The following is a 24,785-nucleotide window of genomic DNA, read 5'->3' as shown; positions in this document are numbered from 1 at the left end:
AATCCTTGCCAAAGGAAACAGTTTACAAAAAAAACTGTTGATCAGTGGAAAAGATTGTTTAACTCTATAATAGTGCCTGATCTCTTTGGGAAAAAAAACCCATGCTTGTGTAATCAAAAGCGAAGCCTTTTGTCTCTTTAACACACATACCAAAGAAGCTGCCGAAGAGGCCACATCAGAATGAATGAATATTTAATTGAGGCCTATTGAGGCAGAAGATCAAAATGACCTTGCTTTAAATGATTATTCACTGATAAAAATAAAAGTAGCATAAGGGAGAATGGAAGCCGTACACTCAAGTGCCTCGGTTTGTCCAGGAAGCAGAAATATATTACACAAACACACCAGAGCAAAACCATAGCATTGTTGATGCATAATAATACAATGCATAATAGTTAGTTTAAAAGCACATGCGGTATAATAGGAAACCATTGTTACAAAGTATTCTGATTACATGGCACTCTACTACTGTCATCAAGGGAAAGGAGAGAAATACACTATATTTTTTTTAATAACAACAAATGTCTTGGTTGAACAATGTAGACACATGCTTGACACTTCAATCTAACAAAACAAAAAGCTTGAAATAATAATAATAATAATAATAATAATAATAATAATAATAATAATAATAATAATAATAATAATAATAATCTCCTCTCAACTTGCTGATATTCATGGAAGGGACAGTTCAGAAAAAAATGGATTTATGTAGACTGGACATGCTTGACCTTTACTCAAAGCCAGACTGAGAGGAATAGGCTTTCATGTTGAAGATTTTGCATGCCCCTATTATAAAGTTCCAAAACTTTCCAAAACAACTCATCTACAACAATTATTCATATTAACACAGGAAGGCATTTATATAAGTAGACCTCCAGCTGCTTCACTCTCCACTGTTGTCTTCCTGGTCTTACATTGTAAGCACTATCCAATAGCCACAGCTATTCTGATCTGATCTAATTTTTACATCATGTTTTGTCCAGTCCACATTTGTTATCATAAAAAACCCAATGTTTGAATAATCAAACATGGAGTATAAAAGACAATTTCTCTGTCAACACGAGCCTAATGCAGCCACAAGATATGTTGTATTTTGACTGGACAAGATGGAACACCGCTATGTATCTCAGTGGTTGTTTTTTTATTCTCTCTCTGTGCAGAATACAAACAAGCTTAATATGGAGGCAAAATGCTATTAGTCCCCATTTTCCAATTGTTTGGTATCTGGTTTGAGATAAGTGGTTTTTACTGTTGTATCAGTACTGGAGTGTTGCTCCATTGTTGCCTTTACAGCAGGTTATTTCTACAAGACATTGTATCACTACATTTTACAAAACTGCATTATGCCAGAACCTTGACCTTTGTTATGGTAGATATGAAGCTCTATGTGTGCACACAGAGCAGGCCATAGCATTCAGTGACAACAAGAAATGAATTGACTCAACATGTCGGCGATAGATATGGTTGTGCATTGAATGTATCCTTGTGTTATTGTGGAATCAGTGTCCTAACTTGCATTTTAGCCTAAAACTTTAGAAGTTCATGTAACTACTGATGTATGCACAGCATCATTTTAAACTGAGCCAATGATTAAAATTTGGGGGAAAAAAAACTAGAGAAGAGGAACATTCAGAGAATCTGACATTGCTTCTAGCAGATGTTCTGTTAAGCTTTTATTTTTTTGCTTTGACAATTGTGTATTTGATTTCATCTAAGAAAGGAATGTGCTTGCAGTCAAGCAGTCTTTGTGCCCTTTGGTTTTAAGCTGAACCAATGAGAGTAATTTGATTGTTAAACTTTAGCTGGCATGCTATTATTGTGATCAAGGACATTTGAATCCTGTCACAACTGATAGAGACAAAACCTTGAGTTCTTCGTTATATTGAAATATAAAAAAAAAAAGTCTGAAGATTTCATACCTGCACATAAAGTCAAATTCTAATGTCAACAATGTCATCTTTCATCAGAATATCAATCTTTCCTCAGCCATAAAGCAATCATTTTGGGTATATGGGAATTTCTGCATTGAACCTTCCATTCCTTTTGCATTTTTATCAGTAATAAGTCAACAATCTGTATCAAAAAAAGGGCTAGAAGAGAGGGACTTTGTCTAATGTCACCCTGATTGTGGTAGCTCAAGTAGGGTGGTAGAGCAGATGCTGCTAACTTGTAGTTGTAAGATAAAACCTTACACTTTCTACTGTACAACTGTCACTACACACTCTAAAAAGAACGAGCTGAATATCATCACCATCGTCTCTCGGGCACGGAAGTTCTTTATATAAAAAAAATGTTATTGTGTTACAACACATTAGTACAATATAACTCCACTTTCACTATGAGCTATCTGTCGCACACAAGTATCTGTTGACATGCTCCTTAACATGGATATTATGTTAGGGAGCCTTTTAGCAAACTCCAAATTATTCTGCCACAGTCCCTTTTCTGTGGTGGGTCAGGGCTGTCTGAAGCCATTATTGGTAATGAATGTGGAGTCCTACTTTAAAAGGTTCAGGCATGTAAAGTCACCTAAAGCTGACTAATGGAATCCTACTGACACTGAATGCCAGGGGGCTTTTACCACATCCCAGAATGGCAGTTTTGGAAATTTACACTACAGACATAATGAACTATAAATGTAAACCTTGGAATGTAGCCTCCCACACAGCGGCTCTGGGTTATTAATAGAAACAGAACATTCACTGTGCTGGAAAAATCATAAATTGCAGATGACTCCATTGTGTGGTTTCAATTCTGCTACTTGTAACTCATTTGCACAATAGCACAGAGGAATGTAAACACGTCTTTGTATTTCCCAGGCATAAGCACAAACATGAAAGATGCAGCTGTGAAAATATGTGCAGAGCGTTTGTTGGAGGCTCTGAATATTCTGAGTTTGTTAGCGCTGCAACACTTTGTGCCCTGGGAGATGGGCCTCTTCAGCAGGTTCACAGGTCGCGCAGAAGCGTGCAGAGTGGCCATTGTGCTTTGTCATTTCACAGGTGACTCACATCACTACACTCGAGCATGCTGGAGGTAGAGCACTCGGAGATGCTTGCAGCATTCAAAATGCATGATTTTCAGCCTAGTGCAAACAAATCGCTTTAAAAGATCAGTTTAATCTATTTCGAGCTGTTATTATGAGCCGGGAGAGTTGTTCAGATAAAGAGACTGAAGCAGGGTTAACATCAGTGTGTTGGACAACTCTTCACATACTTTACCCAGCGTGAGAGCTGTCAACTTTATTATTTGTTTTTACGATACAGTGTGCATATGATTTACAATGCAGACCACTAAAAGAATGGTCAGGGGGTGAATTACTGGCAGTATTTTTACAGTGATATAATGTAGTGCATTAAAAAAATATATCAGTGGGGTTTTTCAGTCATAGAAGTCATCAGTGTCATCGCAGGTTCTGTTGAAAGACCGAGGACGTAAGGCCGCTTCAATCTCTGAGTTGCTGTCATCTGATTCCCCCCAGTAGGCTGCAAAAAAGGTAAAGAGAACCAAATATAAGCTTACATTATTAGAGTGAGAATGTTCACTCCATGCTTCAGACGGAATGCTACCCTTTACATCCTCAATGTAATTGAGGACGTACATGTGTATAAGAGAGTGTAGAGCCAGCTCTGCACTCTCTTTGCAACTGGAACACACTGAAGCCAAAGCTTACCTTGAGTTTGATTTCACAATGAAAATATCAGCATACCCCCCCTTTTCACTATCAAATGTGTTAAATGTAGGTCTCCTTCACTCACAGCAATAAAATGCTCCTTTGCTGATCTGATCGCAGCTATAAAAACTGATGAAGTCATGAACTGGCTGTTCGCTATTAGAATCTGCAAAGATTTTTTAAAAATGTCATTTTCGAGCAGTTAATAAAGTGCCCTGAATTTTCTTCAGGCTTTTGTTTACGGTTTGAAATTGAAATGTTAAGACACAGAATGTTCCCTAAAATAGGAGTGTTTTAGTTGTTTATTAGCGAAGTAGGTAGTGCTCGCTTCAAGCGAAGCATTCAGTAACCTGGACTTGGCTTCAAGGTCTTTTTTTTTTTCATTTAAACATCCTCAATAGGCACAGCTGCATTTATAGAGAAATTAATCAAACAGCAGATGTTTTTATGAAGCTTAAATTTGACAATAATTTCCTACATGTTAACACCTGGACCTTTTTTTTTTTAGGTGTAATTAACCTTTGTTTGACACCGTGCCTTTCCATCCATTTGAAATAACTTTGTCTATACTCACCTTTTGACTGCAGAGCAGAATGAGTCTTTGAGTTAGTCTTCTCCCCCCTGGAGACACAAATGCAGTTAATAGCCTTGTAAAGTTATTACTTTTATTTGAGAAAGAGACACTTTGCAAAAAACTCTTAATGAAAAAGAAAAAAAAGACAGGTTATCATTTTTTAATAAATGTATAAATACTTTCTGTATGTACGATTTACTAGTTCAGAAAAGGTTTTGCATTAACACAAAATTATTAGAAAATTAGCAGACACAACACTAAAACAACTGCATACAGTAAAACATGGACGTATACGAAGACACCTATTTCATTCCAGAGGGTGAGATTTACTGCTTACACTAACAGTGCAGTAGAGGGAACTTCCTTGACTCCTGTCCTAATTGTGTTCAGAAGGACTTCTACAAGGCCCCTTTATTCAAAAATAGTCCAAAGACTGGATTGCCAGGTTCCCATAGCTCTGGTGATATCACTATGTAAATGTGTGACCTCTGAAAAGGCTTTGATCTACATCAATGCATATGCAATAAGGCCCCTGTTCCACTTTTAAAGGCCTCCTCTTTAATTTACATCATCACAGAGCCTATTCAAAACCCCACAATATGTCCCCATTATCTCCCAGGTTAGCATACATATATCCATACGGCTTGTTTGTCTGGGCCGTCTATTTGAGAGCTGTTTTGAAACAGTAAGACACAACAAGTTTTTAGTAGATGAGCACAAGCTAAAACACAGTCATGTGATGTTCTTCCCATCTGCATCAATTCAGACGCATGACCTCTTTGATTGTCACCCTCTCCATCATCCTCGTCTCCTCATCTCTGCCTCAGTTAAATCTTGGCAGATGTGACTTTACATTGAGTATAAGGACCAAATTACTCTGGCTGCATTCCACTTGCTATCGTCTAAACTATATGCTGCTGCTTTGCACCACTTAAGACAGAATGAGAGAATAAAAAAGATGCACTTCCCATTCCTAACTCTGAGCAGATTGCGTTGCACTATAAACAATATACCACAGAGCCAGTATAATCGTTAGGATATAGCCTCTATGTTCATATGCTGATTGGGCTTCCTACAATATATTTTGATGATTCCCATTCTGTTCAGACAGCTAAACCTAAACCTCTGGCACTTAAAATGCAAGAAAATCAAAGCATAAAAGCAATCACACACAAAAAAGACAGAAATATAAGCAGCGTGCTTGCTGAAGATGGACTGCATACAAAATGGTGCATTTAGTGGCAGCAGGAGATGCCCAAACAAGAGTGTTTAAGTAAAAAGGTGTAAATATCTTGTCCTTTCTTGAGTCCAGAATAATGGTGGGGCTGTTTGTGATTTGTAGTGTTCCTACTGGCTGTCATGTTTCTTAATAAATGATGAAATGGTCCTACAGAAAATGTTACAGGTTGCAGCAGCAAAACTACAGCAATAATCTATACGATTACTTCCTCTCCTTTGCCACAATAATAGCAGTTAGAGAGAGTAAATTGTACTTTTCTTTTCTCGAACTTCCCCGGGGATGGGAATGGTCTATCAGCTGTTCCACTTCAGTGATGGACAGGACTGATTTCAAGACAAGGCTATTACCATAGAGAGCCCAGCCTGGATCTGACCTCACCAATCTAATATTCCGTTTCCATAAACATTTATGCCAGTTCATCTTCTGCTGAGTTTCCCTTAATTGAGGCAATGATCTGAATATGTAAGACTGGGTTGGCCAGTGTTTCACAAGCTCTGGTAGACAGAGGTGAATATAATGTGTAAAATGATGCAAATTACAGCTATTGTAATGTCCTGTTTCCAGTGCCTCGCTCATTCGCTTACTCTGGCCTCTGCAATCGTTTCATATTGTTGTTTATCTCCTGTTTTAACAGTTTTCCATGTCTGCCATGCATCACTGAGCTCACAACGACCTTTAAATTATAGGAGCTTCATACACATTACACAGTGTAATAGCAAATATTGGTATTTCGAGTGTTGTCTCTGTCCGTCTGTGTCTTTGAACAAACCTCGGTTTGTTCAGTTGCGGTAAGGGTCCTACATTTACATGTTTTGAAATCATTCTGTTGGTCAGTTGTTAATTGTTTCAGTCAGATTATAAAAATATGTACAGGATATGCAGAGAGCAAACATGTTTTTCAGATTAGCACAACAATCTTGTTTAAGCAGAAAAAGTCATTTTATGATCATCCTCTTGCTCATTGCCTCTAAATCTGCAGATATGCAGAATCTTTTAGATTATTAGATATTACATATTTGTAGATTCCTTACAGATATAGGTTTAATGATTCACTGTAGATCTTGTTTAATAAGACTTGTTCATGAGTATCAGTGTATAAAACAGTTTCCTGTACTACACTCTAAAGCACCAGTCACGTAGGTGAACTCCTTCAGTCTATTCTGTCAGTCTTTTTCATAACATACTGTAGCAGGTATATATACCAATTACGTTTTCCTACTAAAAGATCATATTCATGTGAAACATACTCTAAAATGATGTAAGATAATGTAATTTAATCATTTAAATGCTTCTTGGCTTCTATTCTACATTTCTTAGAATCACTGAAGATGTATTTCACTTATAATCTTATAGTCACATCAGCAGGTATGAGAACTGTCAGAGGGTATAATGCTTACAAAGCATTTAGTACTGCCTTGCCGGTGGCTAGAAAACTGCTTTTATTTACCCTGGCTTTTTTTTTTTTAACTCCCGCCACCCACACACAAATGCTAATAGCACAATAGCACTTTTGCGTGGCTGTGCTTGTCTAAAGGTAAAGGGAGACCCATCACCTCATCATTCCCATCAACTCCTACTCCCATCCCAGCTATGACCCTGCAGAAACATTGTTTAGGCTCCGTTTATATGTACTCTAACAGGCCTGAATGGTAGCAGGATATAGCCCTCAGTGGGGGCAAACAGTGTGAGAGGCATTGGTGAGTGCACTTTGAGTAGGCGCTCTCTAGCATGTGAGTGCTCTCTGCTGGCCACGAGTGAGTACTGCAGCTCAGAGGAAGCGGTATTGAGGTTTTGAATGACTTCAGCACAGCATGCTCTCCTGGCTGGTCACAGTGTAGTGAAGTCAGCCAGTGCAACAGATGGCTGAGGAACAGATCATTTGTCTAATGTTGCAACATTTTTTTAATTTATTTATTTATTCATTTTGTTTTTTTATTTTGTGCAACCTTAACCTTTTTGTTGGTGAAATTGCTGGCTGACACACACACACACACACAAAACAATAATACAATTCACCACTACAGCCTAATAAATGAACCCAATTTTTAAACTTGACGTTTTATCCACAGATTGCAACAATAACATCACTTAATCGAAGAAAGTGATGTTTGGGTGTATGGACCTTGCACTGAAATTAATTAGTTAAAAAAAAGCTAAATTTAATTTACATGTGTATGATCTATGATCTATTTATTTTGAACAGGGTAAACAGTCTCATCACTAGATTCAGACAGTCAGTGCAGGACAGTGACCTCCTCTGGTTGGAGCCTCTAAATGCTGTCTATAGTCAGTCATTTGTCTTGTCAAGAGAAGATTTCATATAAGAAAATAAAAAACATAAAAAGTGTGACAAGTTTGTCTTTTAGTTATTTATGTGTTAAACTTTTTTTTTACTTTTCAATACCAATATGTTCATTATTGTTGTTGTTGCTGCTGCCGTCTTTTTAATCCCCTCCCCTCAATTTCCATTTCTCAGCTCATGTCCCTCTCACCCCTTTACATCTCCTCCCAGTGAGTCGTCAGAGATTCACACACATTGCTTGCCCATCAGGGACCAAGGAGGAGAGGGAGGGAGAGGGAGGAAAAAGAGAGAGGCAGAGAGTGAGAGAGAGAGCGAGAGCGTCTCATTTTGACACTCTGAGTGATTTGAGGTCGAATGCTTGAGCACATCCTGTTGTCCAAAGCAAAGCTGTAAACCACTAATTGTTGAGTCAAGGTTTTTGTCAAGCAGGCACTAGGCACAACAATCATCACACTGTCTGATGGCTGCAGGATTTTGTTTTGTGTGCCAGCACACATGTGTTCAAGCATTTTTTTTTTTAAGGAGAAAAAAAAAACAGGGAAGAGGGAGGCGGGTAAAAAAAAGGTATTAAAAAACCCAAAATAAAAATAAGAAAGGAGTGGCATCTGAAATGCCTACAGTAGAAAGGAGCACAATGATTCTTTGCACGAGAGGAAGCAGTGGCATGCACTCGCATACAAAGGGGAACAAGTGGTCTTTACATGGAGTGCAGCTGCTTATTAAGACTCACTCCTTCGTGCATTATTCTTTTCATCCCCACTCAACCACAAAGTGATTTTACTTTGCCACTCACAAAGACAGCAAAAGATTTCTAATGGACAAATCCTTAATAAATGTTGCAGATCAGTCGCTTCCCCACGAGTTATAATACAATAAATAGAACATTCCATAAAAGTATCTGGCTGAAAAACACTGTGTGGGAGAGAGAAAGGAAGAGAGAGGGAGAGGGGAAAAAAGAATATGAAAGACCCCAATTCTCTCAAACTCCATAATAGTGAAATGAGCACATATAAATGTGTTAAGAGTATCTCTTTGCATCTTGTATAGACTGCATGTATTTAATCTGTAAAGCTTATTAAGGCTCTAGTCATTGCTATGCAAAGCAGCACCCAGTGCTTTTCTCTCGCTTTTCAGCCGAGTGCAGTGTTTGGCCAATAGCACTGGCCCCCCGCCTCTCATTCTGCATTCATAACATGCAACATTTGCACAATGTATCTCTCAAAGGCCCTGAATAGAAGGCCTTAATACTCATGTAAACAACTGCAAACCAATTACTTAATGAATCAGGCCCACACATAATGAGGAGCCTCACAAAGGGCTATAAATGCATTTTTTGCACCAAAGCCTCTGCTTTAAACTACAATCCCTCTGCTGTAGTCTAGGCTTAACTGGCAAATCATAATTATTGTCTAAGACAACAGAGAGAAGCCATTTTTGTATTTTGAGTCCAGCTCCATCCTCCTTTTGAAGTCACTCATCAGCTCGCTGACAAAATAAAGCAAATAATTAACAAGTAGGACAGAGAGGGGGGTGAAGAAAATACAGGAAGACAGAGAAGAAGAGGGGCAAAGAGATGGAAAAGGGCAAAGGAGTGAGAGATGTAAAGAAAAAGGAGAAAAACAGGGCATGCTGCAGTGTTATGCTTCTGCTCAAGTGCAGGGCTTCCAGACCACTTGTGGAAGCAATAAAGCGCAAGAAGTGACTGTGGTAAGTGGAATGCTTAAATCTAAGCGTCGAGGAGAAACAGAGAACCAACGAGCCAAATTGTTTTATGACCAAAAAGAAGAAGATGATGTTGGCTAGCAGCTATTGGTGATGCTTTCTCCCTGGTGAGATTGGTGTGTCAGGCATGCATAACAACCCATTTGTCCAGTTTTACTTATGTACACAACTTGCATCTCAGTGTCGCCGGCTGCATTCTATGTTTCCTTCTAATTTATGTTCTGCAAATTTTGTTTAATCACATATACTGGGGCTTCCCATGCACGTTAATGACAGGGAGACAGGCACCATCTGAGAGGGTCTGGACCCAAAATTGGCTCATGTTTATTAAAGAGGTTGGTCACTGGGGCTGGCAGTGGCAGACAACAGCAGCTATGGGGACCACAATAGAGCCAGGCCATTAGGCCCTTCCCTGGGCTAATAGGCAGACTGGGAGCGCCTGCTTGCCAGGCCAGGGAGATACGGACTTCAGCCCTTGTGTCAGCGTGGTGCCCAGTAATCACATGAAATCAGAGAAGATTATTCCTCATAACGTTTACCCAGCCATTACTACAACCCAAATGGGTTTGCAGTGAAGAGGTGCTCTGAGGACCTGACATGCAATTGCAGATTTGATGAAGTCGTGTTGATATTCAAATGTAACCGTGATGGCGTTAGCTTCAACCAAGCTATTTATCATTAGATGTTCTTTTCCGACCCACTTAGGACTCTGATTTGAGCAGCCTAAATATGTTTCAAGGGTGAAAACTGAAAGGACATTTGTCCTTGTCAACACTTGAGTCCTCTTCTTCCAAAACAGTTGTCTCTGATTCTCTTCTTGACTTGATCTGTTTGCATTCTGACAACAAGCTTGAAAACAGTGAGATTATGGCTCCAATTTATTTTTGTGGTAGCTGATTTGCTTTTGAATTCTAAAACCTGGCTGAACCCAGTAAACAGTGAGTGAGAGGGGCTTCGGGGGCCTTTTGTCTTTGTAAGCGAGTTAATGGGTGGCGCCCCCTTGATCTTATGGAAATGAACAGGGAATTATGAGAGCAGCCATGCAAATGTACATCAACCACTTTGGTGTCTGGTGGTCCCATTTCCTGTGGCCCGCTGAATAACAACAATGTTCTTACCGGGGGTAAGGGTCTTGATGTGAGGAGCATTTGGCCCTCCCCAGGTCCTCTTCATGGCCACGATTTATTCCTTAAAAGAGCAAACAAAGCCAGAAAAAAACATTTGATATCTTGATTGATGTCATCACAAGCTAATTTATCATGCATACTTGTATATAAACTTCTATGGGAGAATCTATGGGAGGGTTTCCCAGCCTTCCTGTGGGTCTCTTTATATAAACAGCAACAGGAGAAGCTAGATATTTACACTTTTGTTGATGTGCCTATTTAAAACATAATAGCCATAATAGGCCTAAACTACTACCTTTTTCTACTGTATACTGTGCTTATGTGATGTGAGGGAACTGGTAACCAGTGATTAAGTTCATGTTGTTTGCTACTAGTAAAGTGGGCAGCATCTCTTACCTGAGAGGTCATCCTCCTCCTCTTCAGAACTCTGCTTCCTTTCCTGCATGGCTGATTGTTTAAGTAACTGATATGCTTTTGTTTCTATTCAAGGACACACACACACACAGAGAGAGAGGCACAGACACATACAAAGTCAAATATTTGCTTAAAACCCAGGTTTCCAACTTTCAGAGGGTTCTGTGTTTGATGAGACAACACGGTTCAGTAGCTGAGTTTTTTTGTTTGTCTCTGCTGAACAAAATGAGGGAAAACACTGCGCTCAAGCAACTAAGCTGTTGACTCAAGCCTACAGTATGTAGCAACGGTTTCCATGAGACAGCAATCAGCATCTCACATTATCTCAGCATCGCCTACCAGGAAGGCAATGATTGATCTTCGGTTTTAAAGAGCATCTCTTATTATTTTCTGGAACATTAAAATAAGCATCAGTGGAAGCACAGAGCAGAAGTGCATAATAAATAAAATAAGTGTTGTCTCAATGATACTGGAAAAAAAATGTACACATTAGAAATCAAAGCCTATGACCAGGTCCTAACATGTTCAACTTGGGTTTAGAATAAAAATACTGTTCACGGTAATCATTTCCCCAAAGAACATATGATATTTATAGTGCATAGCAATCTCTACTGTTATTCCACCCACAGTACTTTATACAGAGGCTGCTTTTACATGTAGTCTAAAAAACCCCCAACAGTTTTACAGACACGCATGTCTAGGCAATTACTCTCAGTTCCAAGGTCATGGTATTTGATTGTGACATTGATGTTGTTCAGCACAGCAAAAACCTTCCCTTGCAAAATCTTTAGTCATGTTTTTTTTTGTAGCTGGTTATGGCTCTTTTGATTAAGTGCAGCGATTTGAAACTGGACTCATTTTGCTGGCTGTGCACCTTAGGGATGCGGACACATGAAACACCCAGTAGGAAATCTGATAGCCAAGGGTAATATGGGATTGCTTTACATTTCAGAGGTGTAGCCGAGGGATGGGCACACCAACTGCTTCCAGAATGCCGTCATATCTAGTATTTTTTCAAGTCCAGCCTTTCCGGAGCATTGTTTAGAAGATAATGAGAACCGATGACAGATCTTTTGCGCCTCCCACCCTGGCGCCCTGACAATTAAAGCAGCCGCATTATGCTGGGACAGAGAATTATCAGTTTTGCTGGAATGCCTCAGACCAGGGTGAAAACACAGCTAGTGTTTTCTCAGAGATAATTAGAGAGAACTAGCACAGCTCTTCAGGTGGGACTTTGACCCTGGATTCACCTTGATCATCCTGCCTCAGCCATTGTGTAAAAGAGCCCATTATTCACTGCAGTGGGAAGAAAACAAACCACAACATAAGGACAGTGTGAATGCTGGGGCACCGGCAATGCCTTTTTACCTCTAATAGGACCACTTTCCACAGGGCTTTCGTCCTGGCTGTCCTCTTCAGTACTTTGTAGTTCTGTTAGAAAGGGAAGCACATAGTGAGAAGCAATGGCAGGGAGGAAGGGAGTCTCAGGATAGAAATGGGAATGGGGGGTCTTTCTCTAGCTCTGAATAGAAGCCTGTAAGAAAACTGAGCTCTACAGTGAAATTGATTTCTTTAGAAAGATTTAGATTTCTATAGAAGGAAAGTTCTCTACAGACACAGTTGGCACAAAAAATTGCAGTAGTCAACATTTCTTGCTATTAGTTTTTATATTATATTACTGTGCACAGACTTATCTGAGCATAGAATGCTTTGGATGCTCTCCCTCGAAAATCCAGCATTCAAATACTTTATGTATTATAAGTGTAATTATAATTCACCCCCCTCATGTAATAATACAAATAATCTTCTGTGACCTTGGATCGGTTGCCTCTGGACCAGCCTGGCGGGCTTCTCCACACTGTCAGCCAGGAGAGAAGAAGGACCACACAAAGAAGATAAGTCACTCTCGTCCTCTGCTGAGGGGCACTCCTCACTGGACCGGGACAGAAGTGTCCTCAGCAACACTTTGGCCTGCGCACAGAACAAATTAAAACCACACTCTTAATTGTTCTCATTTTGTGAAGGAAGTGTCAAATTGAACTCCCGCCGATTAGGCAAGTCATTTACTTTGGCCATGGCTGCTCGCACAGAGGTGCAGCTGTAATGCGTGTTCAAACGCCAAGAGAAAATAACTTCAAATTCTCTCACTCGTTTAACTAAAAAAAGATTATTTCGCACACTTTCACTCTCACTCTCCCTCTCAATCACACTTTTTTCCCCTCTCCCTCTCTTCTCATCCATGAGATTAGAGAACAGCCTAAAGAATGCAATCACCCTGGCGTTAATGTGCAACACGTTCCAGATATCTTCCCTCTTGGCTGAGAGGATTGAGACAAACTACTCTCTTCCTCCCTCTCCAGCTCATTTTTATCTCTGTGGAGATGAGGATACACAATTAAGAGGAGCTGTTCCGAGATGAGGAGCAGGGAGATGCCGCACACGATCCCCCCCCCCCATATCAAATCCTGCCATCATCATCTCTCTTTTGTGATCAAAGACTGCCTCTCAGCCTCAGATGGCCAATTGCAACATTTAATGAGTGCTAATATGGAGGGGATGATCAGGAGGATTTTAACAGTGACAAACTTTAAGTACATTGTAAGTTGTTATCAGTTGGTCACAGTGAAAATTAACAATGTGCACGCTTTCATTTTTTTGAGAAGGGAAGACACACAAACACATGCCAATCTGAGTTTGCCACTTGGTATTTGATGCTGCTGCACAATAAAAACTGTCTTGATCCTTGTCCCCGATATCCCTCTTTGTTCCTTTTTTAGATTTAGTCAAATGTACCGTGGGTTGAGGGCTCTCGCAGACCCACTGCATTTTAAATATCAATGAATGCAACTGTTAGCACTTGAATATTCAAAGGGCCTCTTTGAGTGTGTGCATGCGAGCTGCATGCTCCCATTTGTCAGAGTAGCCAGGCTGTGTGGCAAGACGTGAATGGAAATTTCTGTTTGCTCTTGTGTGCGGGGAGTAAGCTGTTCTATGAGAGGACAGAGAAGAGAGAGACATAAAGGGAGATATGGAGAAATAGAGGGTGGGAGAGAGAGAGAAATAGATGGAGTGAAAGTGAGAGAGATAAAGGGAGAGAAAGATTTTCACTCAGGCTTTTCCTGATGCACTTGGATACAATAATGTAGATGGCAGTACCCCTCTTCCCTTTGTCAGTTCATATTTTCAAGAGCCTCTACTGTCTCTCTTTGCCTTTCTCATTGCAGCAGGGACTCTGCAAGAATATCACCAATCCACAAGAACCCCCACAAGATGAGTCTGCAAATTAATAGCACAACAACATGTGTATATGATCGTTTCAGCAGACAGAAGGGTCCAGAGTGGGATTGGTGACATATCTCTTGACTTCATCTTTGGGCTCTGAGTGGCAATATTCTTTGTAAATTTCTTTCTTTGTTTAATTGAGCATGATCTGCACAAGGTCAATGAGTAGGGAATTTAAAATAATCCCACTGAAGAAAAGGTCCAAATGGCTCTCTCATTCAATCAGACCCAGCTGATGGCTATACTTTTAGATAATACTAAATTAAAAGCAAGTGTTTCTCAGATGAATACACCACATGAAATGAAAGAAGCCAAGCTGGGGCTGTAATTTGCGATTACTGCATGGGTCAGGGTTTCCCTTCTGTCTAGGTCAACGTGTGGAGCAATCTGATGAGTAGGAAACCAGGACTTGGTTTCAAGCACAAAACACAAAGAGGGCATTCACTACCAACTACACCTCTCTTCAACAAAACATACACAAAGACACAAAAAAGGTAGCCTATTTGGAAAGAAGCCACATCGTTCTTTCAGTCATTCACATGTTTTAATATCTGCTTGCTTTTGGAAATGGTTGTTAGTGAATACAAGTGTGTGACCTCCTCTTTGGCAGACCATGGGCCTTCAACGCTACCTGGTGGCTGTAGATGGCATGACGCTTCAGTAGCAGCGGTGTGAACAGTTGGACCAAACGCTCTGTGCTGAGGACACGTCGCTCCTTGAGCACAAGGGTGTGCTTGAACCAGCGATCCCACAGCCGAGCGGCATTAGGAGGGAGGCTGGTGCTGTGCAAGGGTGGGGGGGCAGGATTGGGTGGAGAGAAAAGGAAGATTCCTTGAATACAAAGAAGGACACTGAAAAAAATATTAGAATCTATACACTAACAAGTACTAATGATGGTGAGGTGGAAGGAGGATGAGAAATTTGACTAAAACAACTACAAGATCCTACATGTATCTTTTTTTCAAGGACCATACTAAAAAAGCTGCTTTTTCATGTTAAAACAATTTAAAAGATGTGGATTGTTAATGAACTCCATTTAACAGTGAATAGACACAGACAGCAATAGAGCTTCAGGTTGAAAAACTGGATAAAAAGGTCAAGGTCAGCCAATAGGCATCTCCAGAGGAGAGAGAGGGACACTGCAAGATGGGTTTCTTTGAATTGAGTATATAGCAGGAAAGGTCTCAGTGAAATCAATAGAGTAGTGAAGCAGAGCATGGATTTGGCCCAGAGTATAACTACTCATTATCCAAAGGACTGGAAGTCGCAGATAGGGCATTTTAATTTACTCATGACATTCACCCACACAGTGTTACCGTACGAGGTGACACCAAAGATGACCTTTTACATTTGTGGACAAGGGAGACTGTATCAAATGGTAGCGTGCAATATCTCAGTGACTGCTGTAAGTGCGTGACCCCTCCCCACTGTGTGGAGAAAAAAAAATAAAAAAAAATAAATAAAATGCACACACAGCTATCCACACTGTGTCTGAAAAGTAGAATTCACCTTTACCATCTGTCTGTTCACTTTCTCTATGAAAAGAAGAGAAACATCTATTGAACTCTGTATCTTTCAAAGCACTGATATATGTGCTCTGAATTACTCTATTATACAAAGTTGAAAATGTCATTGTCTACACAAAACATAAGCTGTAGCACACATTTCGAATTACAATATTTTATGACAATATTTATTTTTTCCCCAACAGCTCAGAAATATTTGTAGTTTGTGCAAATAAGGGGAAAACTGTATGAATCTAAAGCACAACTTATAACAAACACCCCAACCTGATTATGTTATTATATTTTTAGAATCATATAATAGGAAAATAAAATACAGAAAAAAACACAGCCGTCACTTTTAGCCATTGGTCTCACAGAGAAGCCAGGAGCCTTACCTTATTTCATTAGGCTCAGTGCTGGACTGATGAGCACTCACTAGATCCTGTGGTAGCAGACAGCCCTTTTCTGTGCTCCATGACAACCTCGGAAGCTCATGAAGGACGACTGCTCCACATGCTTCAAGATCCTCGTCATTCAAGCCTGCTCCATCGTCACAAAGGCTGCCCAATATATAGAGAGCAGTCAGCTATTGCCATGGAGCCCTAGGCTTAGACAGCAGGTCAGGAGTACACCGAGCACATCCAACAGCTGCTGACACTTCACACACACTTTACAAGTATAATCATACACACCAATGCACATACACACAGGCTCACATAATATCACAGCAAGGCTAAACATTATACTGAGGGTGATGACAAAAAATGGCCACTCTTTATTGTTGAGGTGACATTTCTTACAAAAGCCATGCTGGCATAGATGGGGATAAATATAAAATTGGTTTCAAATAGTGAGGAAGCTTTATTTGTACTTTACAGATAGCTCCAATTACTGTAAATTAATCATGCTATAAAACAAAAATTCTTGTGAAAAATAAGCCTAATTTAATGAAACACATTCTCCATCCTCTATCACCCTGACTCCCAATAACAATTCAGCAGGGTGGTTACTATAACAATCCCATGTGTTTGAAAACCCCTCAGAAATAAAGACACACACGGGGTAGTGATGACACTTCATCTAATATGAGAGCCCTTGGCAGAAGGATAGTATGTTTTCCTCATCTGCACAACTGCTCCATGGCCATTAAATAAACACATGTGCCATTTAATTTAGACAGGAAACAGTAAGATTGTAAACATTTTAAAAATACTGAAAGAGTATACCTGATAATTCTACTGAGGTGTCTTGCATCAACTGAAGAATGCTTATACACACTGGTCTGTTCATTGAGGAGTCGTCCTTCTATGCTGTCTAGCAGATTAAAGAGTCCTTCCAGGGAGAGGCTAAAAAACAATGGAAAAAAGAAGGTCAGGTGAGCGATAGTCCTACTATGAGTAACAAAAAAAAGATGCAATTTGATACATAAATCAGTGACATGTGTTTTACAGGCATTACCTTGAGGTCCTCAAGGACAATAGAGTATTCCAACTGTTCACTGTCTTTTGATGGTGCCACATGTAATAACAGATTGTGTAAGAAAAGCTTGAAGAACTTTGCTGTCTGACTTGAGTTGACTGTATACAGCTAAAATGCCAAATTATGTTCAGGATAAGTAACAACAGTAATGAAAATACTGACAACTCTATTCCTGCCACCAACTCACACTTTAAAGTGTAAGGAAAAGGGTTCCAAATAAAGCGAGGGCCTCTGGATGATTCCTTTTCGTGAGAGATTTACACTTTAATCTGGTGCTGTGTGAGGCTGCAAAATGAGAAATGGATGCCTAATGCATGTGGATATTGAGAATCCATCTCTTTCTTGAGTATTAAGCTCTGGGTGGCCCTCATTGAATTCTCCCAGAAACCCCAAGCCGAGAGATCCTGAGCCCCCTTACATAAAAAGAGGCCAAAAAGAATTTATGACAATCTGTAATGGGCTCTTGGGTTAGGGGTCAGCAAACAATTGCTCCCTCTTTTTTGCAGGTTGTTTCCTGGTAACATCCTGATTAAGCTGGCAGCTTGAATTATATCCATGACATTCTGTAGTGTGCAATCCATCTGTGCCAAGTCCTCTTCAGTGTGGCTGAAGTAGAACAGGCAAAAGCTGTTTTTTTCTTGTTTTTTTTTGCTTTCCCTTATTGCCAGCACGGACCTTGAAATAATCATCTTTCTCTTTTCACTTTATTTATCAATGCTCTTCAAAAAGAGACCTTTGGAGAGGGAAGAGTGAATTAGTTGTGTTTTCTGCAAACCTCTCTCTCTATTTGTATTGTTGCCAGCTTTCATGTCAAGGTCTCTAACCTCGCTTTAGATGCTGCTGTTGTTGGCATGTCGACATTATCAGGAGTGTATTGTTAGCCAGGAGGAAGAGGTCAGCCTCTCTGCAGCAATACTGCTCCACAGCATACAGTACTGACTCTGGGGTGATTTACCAGACAGAGCGGCTCACTCAGTGAGTGAGTGATTGGTGTTGCAGCAATCTCAACCCGCTGGCACAGACAGCAGATACATACTAAAAATTTGAAAAATATAACAAGTAGTAACTCTGTCTAAGTCAACTTGTGGAGTGTCACCCTGTACAGAATTCAGCTTAAAAAGTATTAAACAAAAAGGATTATTTATATTACACATTATACTTCTAGATTTGTACTAGAATTTTGTCATTTTTGGCAAGTCTATGAGATGCTGAACCATCAGGCCGTTGAGAGACTAAGCATTTGGCAGCAGTTTCACCCCGTGAGGCCATTATGATATGCCTCGAAGAAGAACCCTGGACAACATTTCTGTGTCACTCAAGCCATGCTGGAGGAGAAATATAATGGGATAATCTAATGAATTGCCCTGGCTTGTTTTTCCTGACTGCAAACTGAATGGAGGGGGCGATATAAACTCTAACCTTAAGAGAGAGAGACAGAGAGACGGAGAAAGAGAAAGAGGATAGAGACTGGATGCTCTCTGAGCTTTACATCAAAGCCCCTGGTTTTCTCCTCATACACAGAAGCTCTCAGTGTTAACAATGAAAGCTGCAGCCCCGCCATCATCTCCCCGGCACAGGCTAACTGCAGCTTCTCTTGAGGTCACAATATAAACAGTATAGTAGACCATACATACACACAGCCAGGCACAAACAAACATGCTGCACTCCCAGAGAGAAAATATAATCCTTCACACTACTTTTAAAAGCATGCCTATTTTTACATTAAGCATCTCATACTATGTTTATATACCGTATCTATATATTTTATACAAGAGTTTTGCTTTAAATATATGTGAACACATGTCTAACTGGGTATTTATTCTAAAAAACTTATATAAAATGTTTATAACAGCAAGAAGAATGTAACACAGAAGAGAAAAGGACATAAGTGGCCCTATTCATAAAATACCATATATTGCAAGGAAAAAGCAGAAAATCTGTGTGCAAACATTCACATAGGATTTTCAGAGACTCTAACCCCATCCAAAATGATCCTTCAACTCAGAGACCATCATCACGCTAAGGATTTGTGGCTGTAAGTGCTGTCCACATGCCCACCCTCCAGAACACTCTATGGTGCCACAAATTTCCTCCTCCACTGGGGACTTCCTGAGGTCTCTCAAGCAGAAAATTGCTCTGTTACAGCATTATCTTGGATTATGGCAATATTGTTGGTGACAGGTCCTGAGCTCTTCCTATAAGATGCATCACTGCCACCGACGCAGCAGCCGCTGCGCTACAGAGCGCAGTGGCATGGACCGTGACTCCCACAATCCTCTCTGGCAGGCTCAGATGTGATGATGGCAAGTACAACTGTATGGTGTCTTTACCCACAATCACTAACAGCCCTCTGTGGTTCAGCACTGTCATGCACAACATTCTGCTTTCTTAGCTTTGAATCTTAGGGGGAAAAAATACAGACTGTATGAGCACAAGAGAAGTATGTGCCATAAAACAAAAAAATGTTTTTATCCACTGAAACTCCACTTTGAAAATCTGAAAGTATAAAAGTCATGCTGTACCTTTTCAAGGTCACCACTGGTTCTGAGGATTCACTGTTTAACTGGGGTGTGTTATTGAACCCGTCAGAGTGGATGGATGATTCAGGTCTGTACTGATTGTGCTTATCACTCCCTTCACAAGCAGCAGTCCTCTTAGGTGCCACATCCTCTGGTAGATCTTCCTCTAACTCAGATTCTGTCAGAGAAGTCTTCAGGTCGCTGCTGCTCTCTGACAATTCCACATCAGAGCTCAGGGTGCTGACACTCTCACATTTATCTGGATATTAAAACAGCACACAGTATCAGCTTTTAACTGTCATTTTTCAGTCAGGATAATAAAGAGATATTACAAGGTAGAAATAAATATCATTGCAAACCTGGTGTCTCTTGAGCTTCTTTTCCAAATGTGTTTTCAGGTATCAAATGGCCAAGACCTTTCTCTTCACTGTCCATTATACATGGCTCATCAGCCACCTCTTGGGAGTCAATGTGTTCTGCAGGGGAATTCTTAGCCCTCATGGGGCTACCGCAGCTGGGAGATGGATTCTTCTCAGGCCCCGTCAAGGTCACTAGAGGTGAAGGTTCTTGTTCATCATCACTTCCAAACGCCATGTTGCCAGCTGCGCCTGTTAAGGCACACACAGATGGGAGCAGCGGCGTCGTTCTTTCATGTTTGTCACTCAAATTACAGCCGTCAGGGGAATCGTTTGAGCCTGAAATGTCATCTGATAAATGTGCTCGGTTGCTGGCGGCATCCTCTCCGCCAACTCTGAAGTCCTTCAAAAGGCCACTTGGTAGACATTCGACAGAGAGTATGCTGCGATTGGGTGAACGAGGCACTGCTTGGTGTGAGAGTACACTTGTGCCGGCGTCAGACCCACTGGTGGTCTGGTGGCCCCTAAAAAAAACTTTGGCTTGTGGTTGTGTAAAATCCTGAACTGGGTGATAAAGGTAGCTGTCCTGGTGATGTCTCTGCACAGCTTCAACCTATACATATATATAAAAAAAACATTTTGACAAATACACATTCTATCACTTATTATTTGTTTCTTTGCATGAATATGAATCATTCAAAATTAAAAAAAAAGGTTAAATACGAGTCATTTTGAAAGACATTCAGCTCAAGCATGCCAACTATCCACTTTACAATTTGAATAATTGCTGCCTATTTGGGCCAAGGTCAGAATTCTTTTCACAACATTTCTCAGAAGAATGTCTCAGGATCAATGTTTTAACTTTTAATCTTATTAGAAATCCTTTAGACAAGTTTTGATTCATGTCTGCAATGTCACCAAGGGGGAGAGAGAGAGGAGCAAGAAAGCCTTCCTCCAAACATAATAACAAAAAGCATAGCTTCTGTTTCTTTTCTGATAAGCGTCTTAAATACCAAACAGTTAGCTGCTTAATAACATTCACTGTAAACCATGCAGCCTGCCCAGCAGATCCACAAAGTAGGTAAAAAAAGAGGAAAAGTTAATTTCTTGGCTGAGTGATTCCATCGGTAGCTGCAGGGCAAAGTAGAAAGTGTTTCACTAAAGTAGCAATTGATTCTTCTATCAATCTGCGGCACGCGTGTGCTCTTCCAAGGAATGTATTAAATATGAAAATCATATCCCGTTATCATCTGTCTCCAGCTTTCAGCCCGGTAAGCTTCCCTTAATGAATGCTGCAGCCTGAGGGACATGCACACTGCCAGCCAATGGCTTGTATGCATAATGGAGTGATGGTACCATTTTGCTCATTACAATATCGACAGGCTGAGGGGGGTTTTGCACACAGTTACAAGTGACTGCTCTAGACAGCATGCTCCAAGTTATTATGAGGTGTCTTAGACATTTCATCTAAAAGAGCTTTAACTGCTTTAAGTGAAGGGAGAAAGCAGCTATGGGCTTGAACTACATTGCTTGTACAGATTCAGCAGCTAGGATTAGACACCTGTGCTATTACAGATACACAGTTTAAATGTAGACTCCTCTACAGATTTACCAGGCATAATGTCTACTTTCCTTTGTTATTCTAAACCTGAAAACACAGTTTGATAGAACTGAAATTTGCATAAACCTTGTAAACATTTCAAAAAGAAGGCATAAAAAAGAAACAAGTACCATTTTCCAACAAAAACACACACAGTGCACATCCCACATAACAGAATATGTGATGAGTAGAATGCATTGTAACATTATGTTCTATATTATAATTACATTATGGCCAAACATTGTTCATATCACAGCAGTGGTAACAGTATTACCTTTGCTGCTCCCAGTTTCCTCCCCTCTTCTGTGAATCTTGAAATCTTTTTTAAAAAGTCAGCCTGCAGAAAAAGTAAAGACAATGAATAATGTGAAGATATCAAAAAATTATAGACATAATATTTAAGAGGCAAACATTACATGAAAACTCAAAATTATCTGCTGTGATAGTGCAGCTTAATATTATCTGCATGAAAGTATGAAAGCAAACATGACAATGTCAAGCATCAGTCTGTCACAGAGGGTGTCCTCTATGTAGCTGCTGGCTCTCCTTAACATTTATCTGTCCAAGCAGACTGACAGCCTTAATCCCAATTCCATAGAAAAAACTTGGTCCTGTGTAGGGCAACTGGATTATCCCACACATGCCTTCCCTATTCATCAGATATACACAAAAAATATTAAAGGTAAATCCACTGATTAATTTGAGCACATTGCACAACTAACTTGTACATAAATGTTCAGGATGTGCCCTTAATTTATATGAGAACTGATGTTAAACCAAAAAATTAGGATGATTTTATACATTAGAAATAAAGTGAAAGAGGAAAACCAAATAACAGCAAACATGCAGGACTCATAAAGCTTCATGGGGAAATAAACCAACTGCTTGAGGGGAGAGAATGACTAAACCTCTGGAGCACTTCAGAGTCTCTATATTGGGCAATTAACTCACTGAGTCATAATTAGCCAATTTTGTTAATTTGATATTAAGCTGTCAAGCACTGTCGTTGAGTTTTAAGTGATAATCTGACTGGCTCATTGTTTTCTCCCTCATTCATTCGCTTGTCATGATAAATTGCACAGTTTGAGTGTTTACTATTGTCACATCAAGCCACTGTAAGCAAATATTTCTACTCTGTGTTAAGCATGACATTAAGGCAGATGTGTCTGAATAGGCTTCATTTATAAAGTTGCATTCCTTTTAAATATGTTTTATATTTAACATCAATCTTTTCTAAACATGCAGAATAAAAACATAAAAAAACTGATTTACGATTTCTGAAACTATATAAAAATGGTCAATATGTGTTTGTTCCTATTACAGTTCTGCCTTTAACATCACCCTAGAGTAGAAAAACCTACTCCACCGAACAAATTAATTTGTGTGTTGGAGTGTGTGTGTGCATGTTTTACCTTTTGTTGTTGCAGGGGGCCATGGTCAGGACTGTATTTCTTCATACTAATTTCAATGCACTCCACATCTCTCAGAAGCTCAAGGTTTCTCATTTTTGCCTGTGCTTCCCTGTCAGAGATTTCCTTGAGATAACTGCGCAGTTTGGAACACTTTATCTGTGAGCTGAAGGCAGTGGAGAACTATTATTCAAACGAAATATTATCTAAGAGCATTGTCAAAAAATAAGAGCTAGACATCTCACGAGAAAAGGTTAAGCACAATATGCTTTAAATTTAAATCTCATTCCCAACACTCCTATCAACCCAAGCTTTGCTGTTTTTGACCTGGCATGTTAAAATTTATGAGAATCAATTTACAGTGAAAATGAAAACAGCCTACTAGGCAATGTACGTGCAACACATTTGAAAGCAACACTGATACTTTTGTTGAATAAAATATTAGTTAATATACACACGGTACATTTGTTTATATAATTCTCAATCAAACCCTGCTTTGAATACTTTGGCCCCACTTAAATATATAAGCATCATATAAGCTTCCTGTGAATGTCAGTGTAAACAAAAATTATTTTTTTAAGATATAGAATCTCCGATGTAACTTACATTCTTTGATCAGATCTGGAGTAAGCAAACAATTCTCTCTCCAGGTTCAGCCTCCGCTTCTCCCTGCACACAGACACAGTAGAGACAAACTGTCAGCTAAATGGACAACTGTAGCATCTCTATCGTTTGCTAAGCTAATTACTAGCGATATTAACAGTTCTCGTTTAAGTAGTGTGCGTGCAGGTTCCGCTCTATAATACATGACACATTAACTTTACGGTAGCTTCAGCTAACATTAACAGGCAAATGCAAACCATTCTTGTTATACCATTAGAGCTTTCCATTTATAAATGATATATACTACCCACCACAGACAGCTTTACAGTAGTTAGCTAAATAGGCTAATGAACTAGCTAGCTATGTGGCATCACCATAGCTCATAGCTTAGCAGCTAGCCTGTTAGAGCACTACGGCAAGCGGCAGGGAGAGCTCACTACTTGAGCCCGCGGTCCCTACTGGGCCGTGTCCCTGCTAACAACGAAAAACTAAAAACCTTACCTTTTGTACATGCTTTGCTGAATGGACGCTATCTTTTCATAAAACTGGTCCTCGCTGCGACCTGGGCTTGCCATATTCGCCTGCTTTGGCGCTGCAGCACAACAGAGACGAGGATGAGGAGGAAGGAGGGGGAGGACGGTGGCTGGTGGCTAGTGTTTACATTGGTTACCATGAGCCCGCTTCCCAGAAATCCCTGCTGTAAACATTGAGAGCACGTGGTGCGAGTACTCATTTACGCTGCTTTATAAAAGTAGTTACACTAAATGATAACAGTGTGATGTTTACAGTAACAAAAGTCCCCTGGTGTCGGAAAAATCCCACAGCGTAGCGGGTAAGATGTATTTCTAGTACAACCCTTTAATGTTAAATTAAGCAGAGAGCCCCTAAAGACGTTTTCAAGGTGGTCAAATGTCACTCTTGTTTAGCATGGCCTGTACCCAGACTGAGATAAATACCAGCCATCAGACGTGTGTCTT

The 24,785-nt window shown here is 40.0% G+C and overlaps 1 protein-coding gene across 4 annotated transcripts; it reads right to left on the bottom strand.

Annotated features, from left to right (window-relative positions):
- Positions 1–3,185: 3,185 nt before the first annotated feature.
- Positions 3,186–24,473, bottom strand: kiz (kizuna centrosomal protein). 4 transcript variants are annotated; one of them, XM_028395232.1, is made up of 15 exons: positions 24,310–24,473; positions 23,812–23,874; positions 23,209–23,371; positions 22,071–22,133; positions 20,200–20,809; positions 19,844–20,099; positions 17,069–17,188; positions 16,238–16,402; positions 14,969–15,119; positions 12,870–13,026; positions 12,424–12,486; positions 11,038–11,121; positions 10,633–10,702; positions 4,251–4,297; positions 3,186–3,488 (listed from the first exon to the last, which is right to left on the bottom strand). In XM_028395232.1, exons 1-15 carry the CDS (start codon positions 24,381–24,383, stop codon positions 3,385–3,387), a joined length of 2,190 nt encoding a protein of 729 aa, XP_028251033.1. In that variant the 5' UTR covers positions 24,384–24,473; the 3' UTR covers positions 3,186–3,384. The 4 variants fall into 4 exon arrangements, with proteins under 4 accessions (XP_028251033.1, XP_028251035.1, XP_028251036.1 ...); XM_028395234.1 differs by having other exon boundaries at positions 4,251–4,257; XM_028395235.1 differs by lacking the exon at positions 24,310–24,473 and adding an exon at positions 24,120–24,181.
- Between the last annotated feature and the right edge of the window lie 312 nt (positions 24,474–24,785).

This window comes from Parambassis ranga, chromosome 22, assembly GCF_900634625.1.
Source record: "Parambassis ranga chromosome 22, fParRan2.1, whole genome shotgun sequence".
NCBI lineage: Eukaryota > Metazoa > Chordata > Actinopteri > Ambassidae > Parambassis > Parambassis ranga.
The sequence above is the reverse complement of the archived record's forward strand: the minus strand, read 5'-3'. Positions and strand labels throughout refer to the sequence as shown.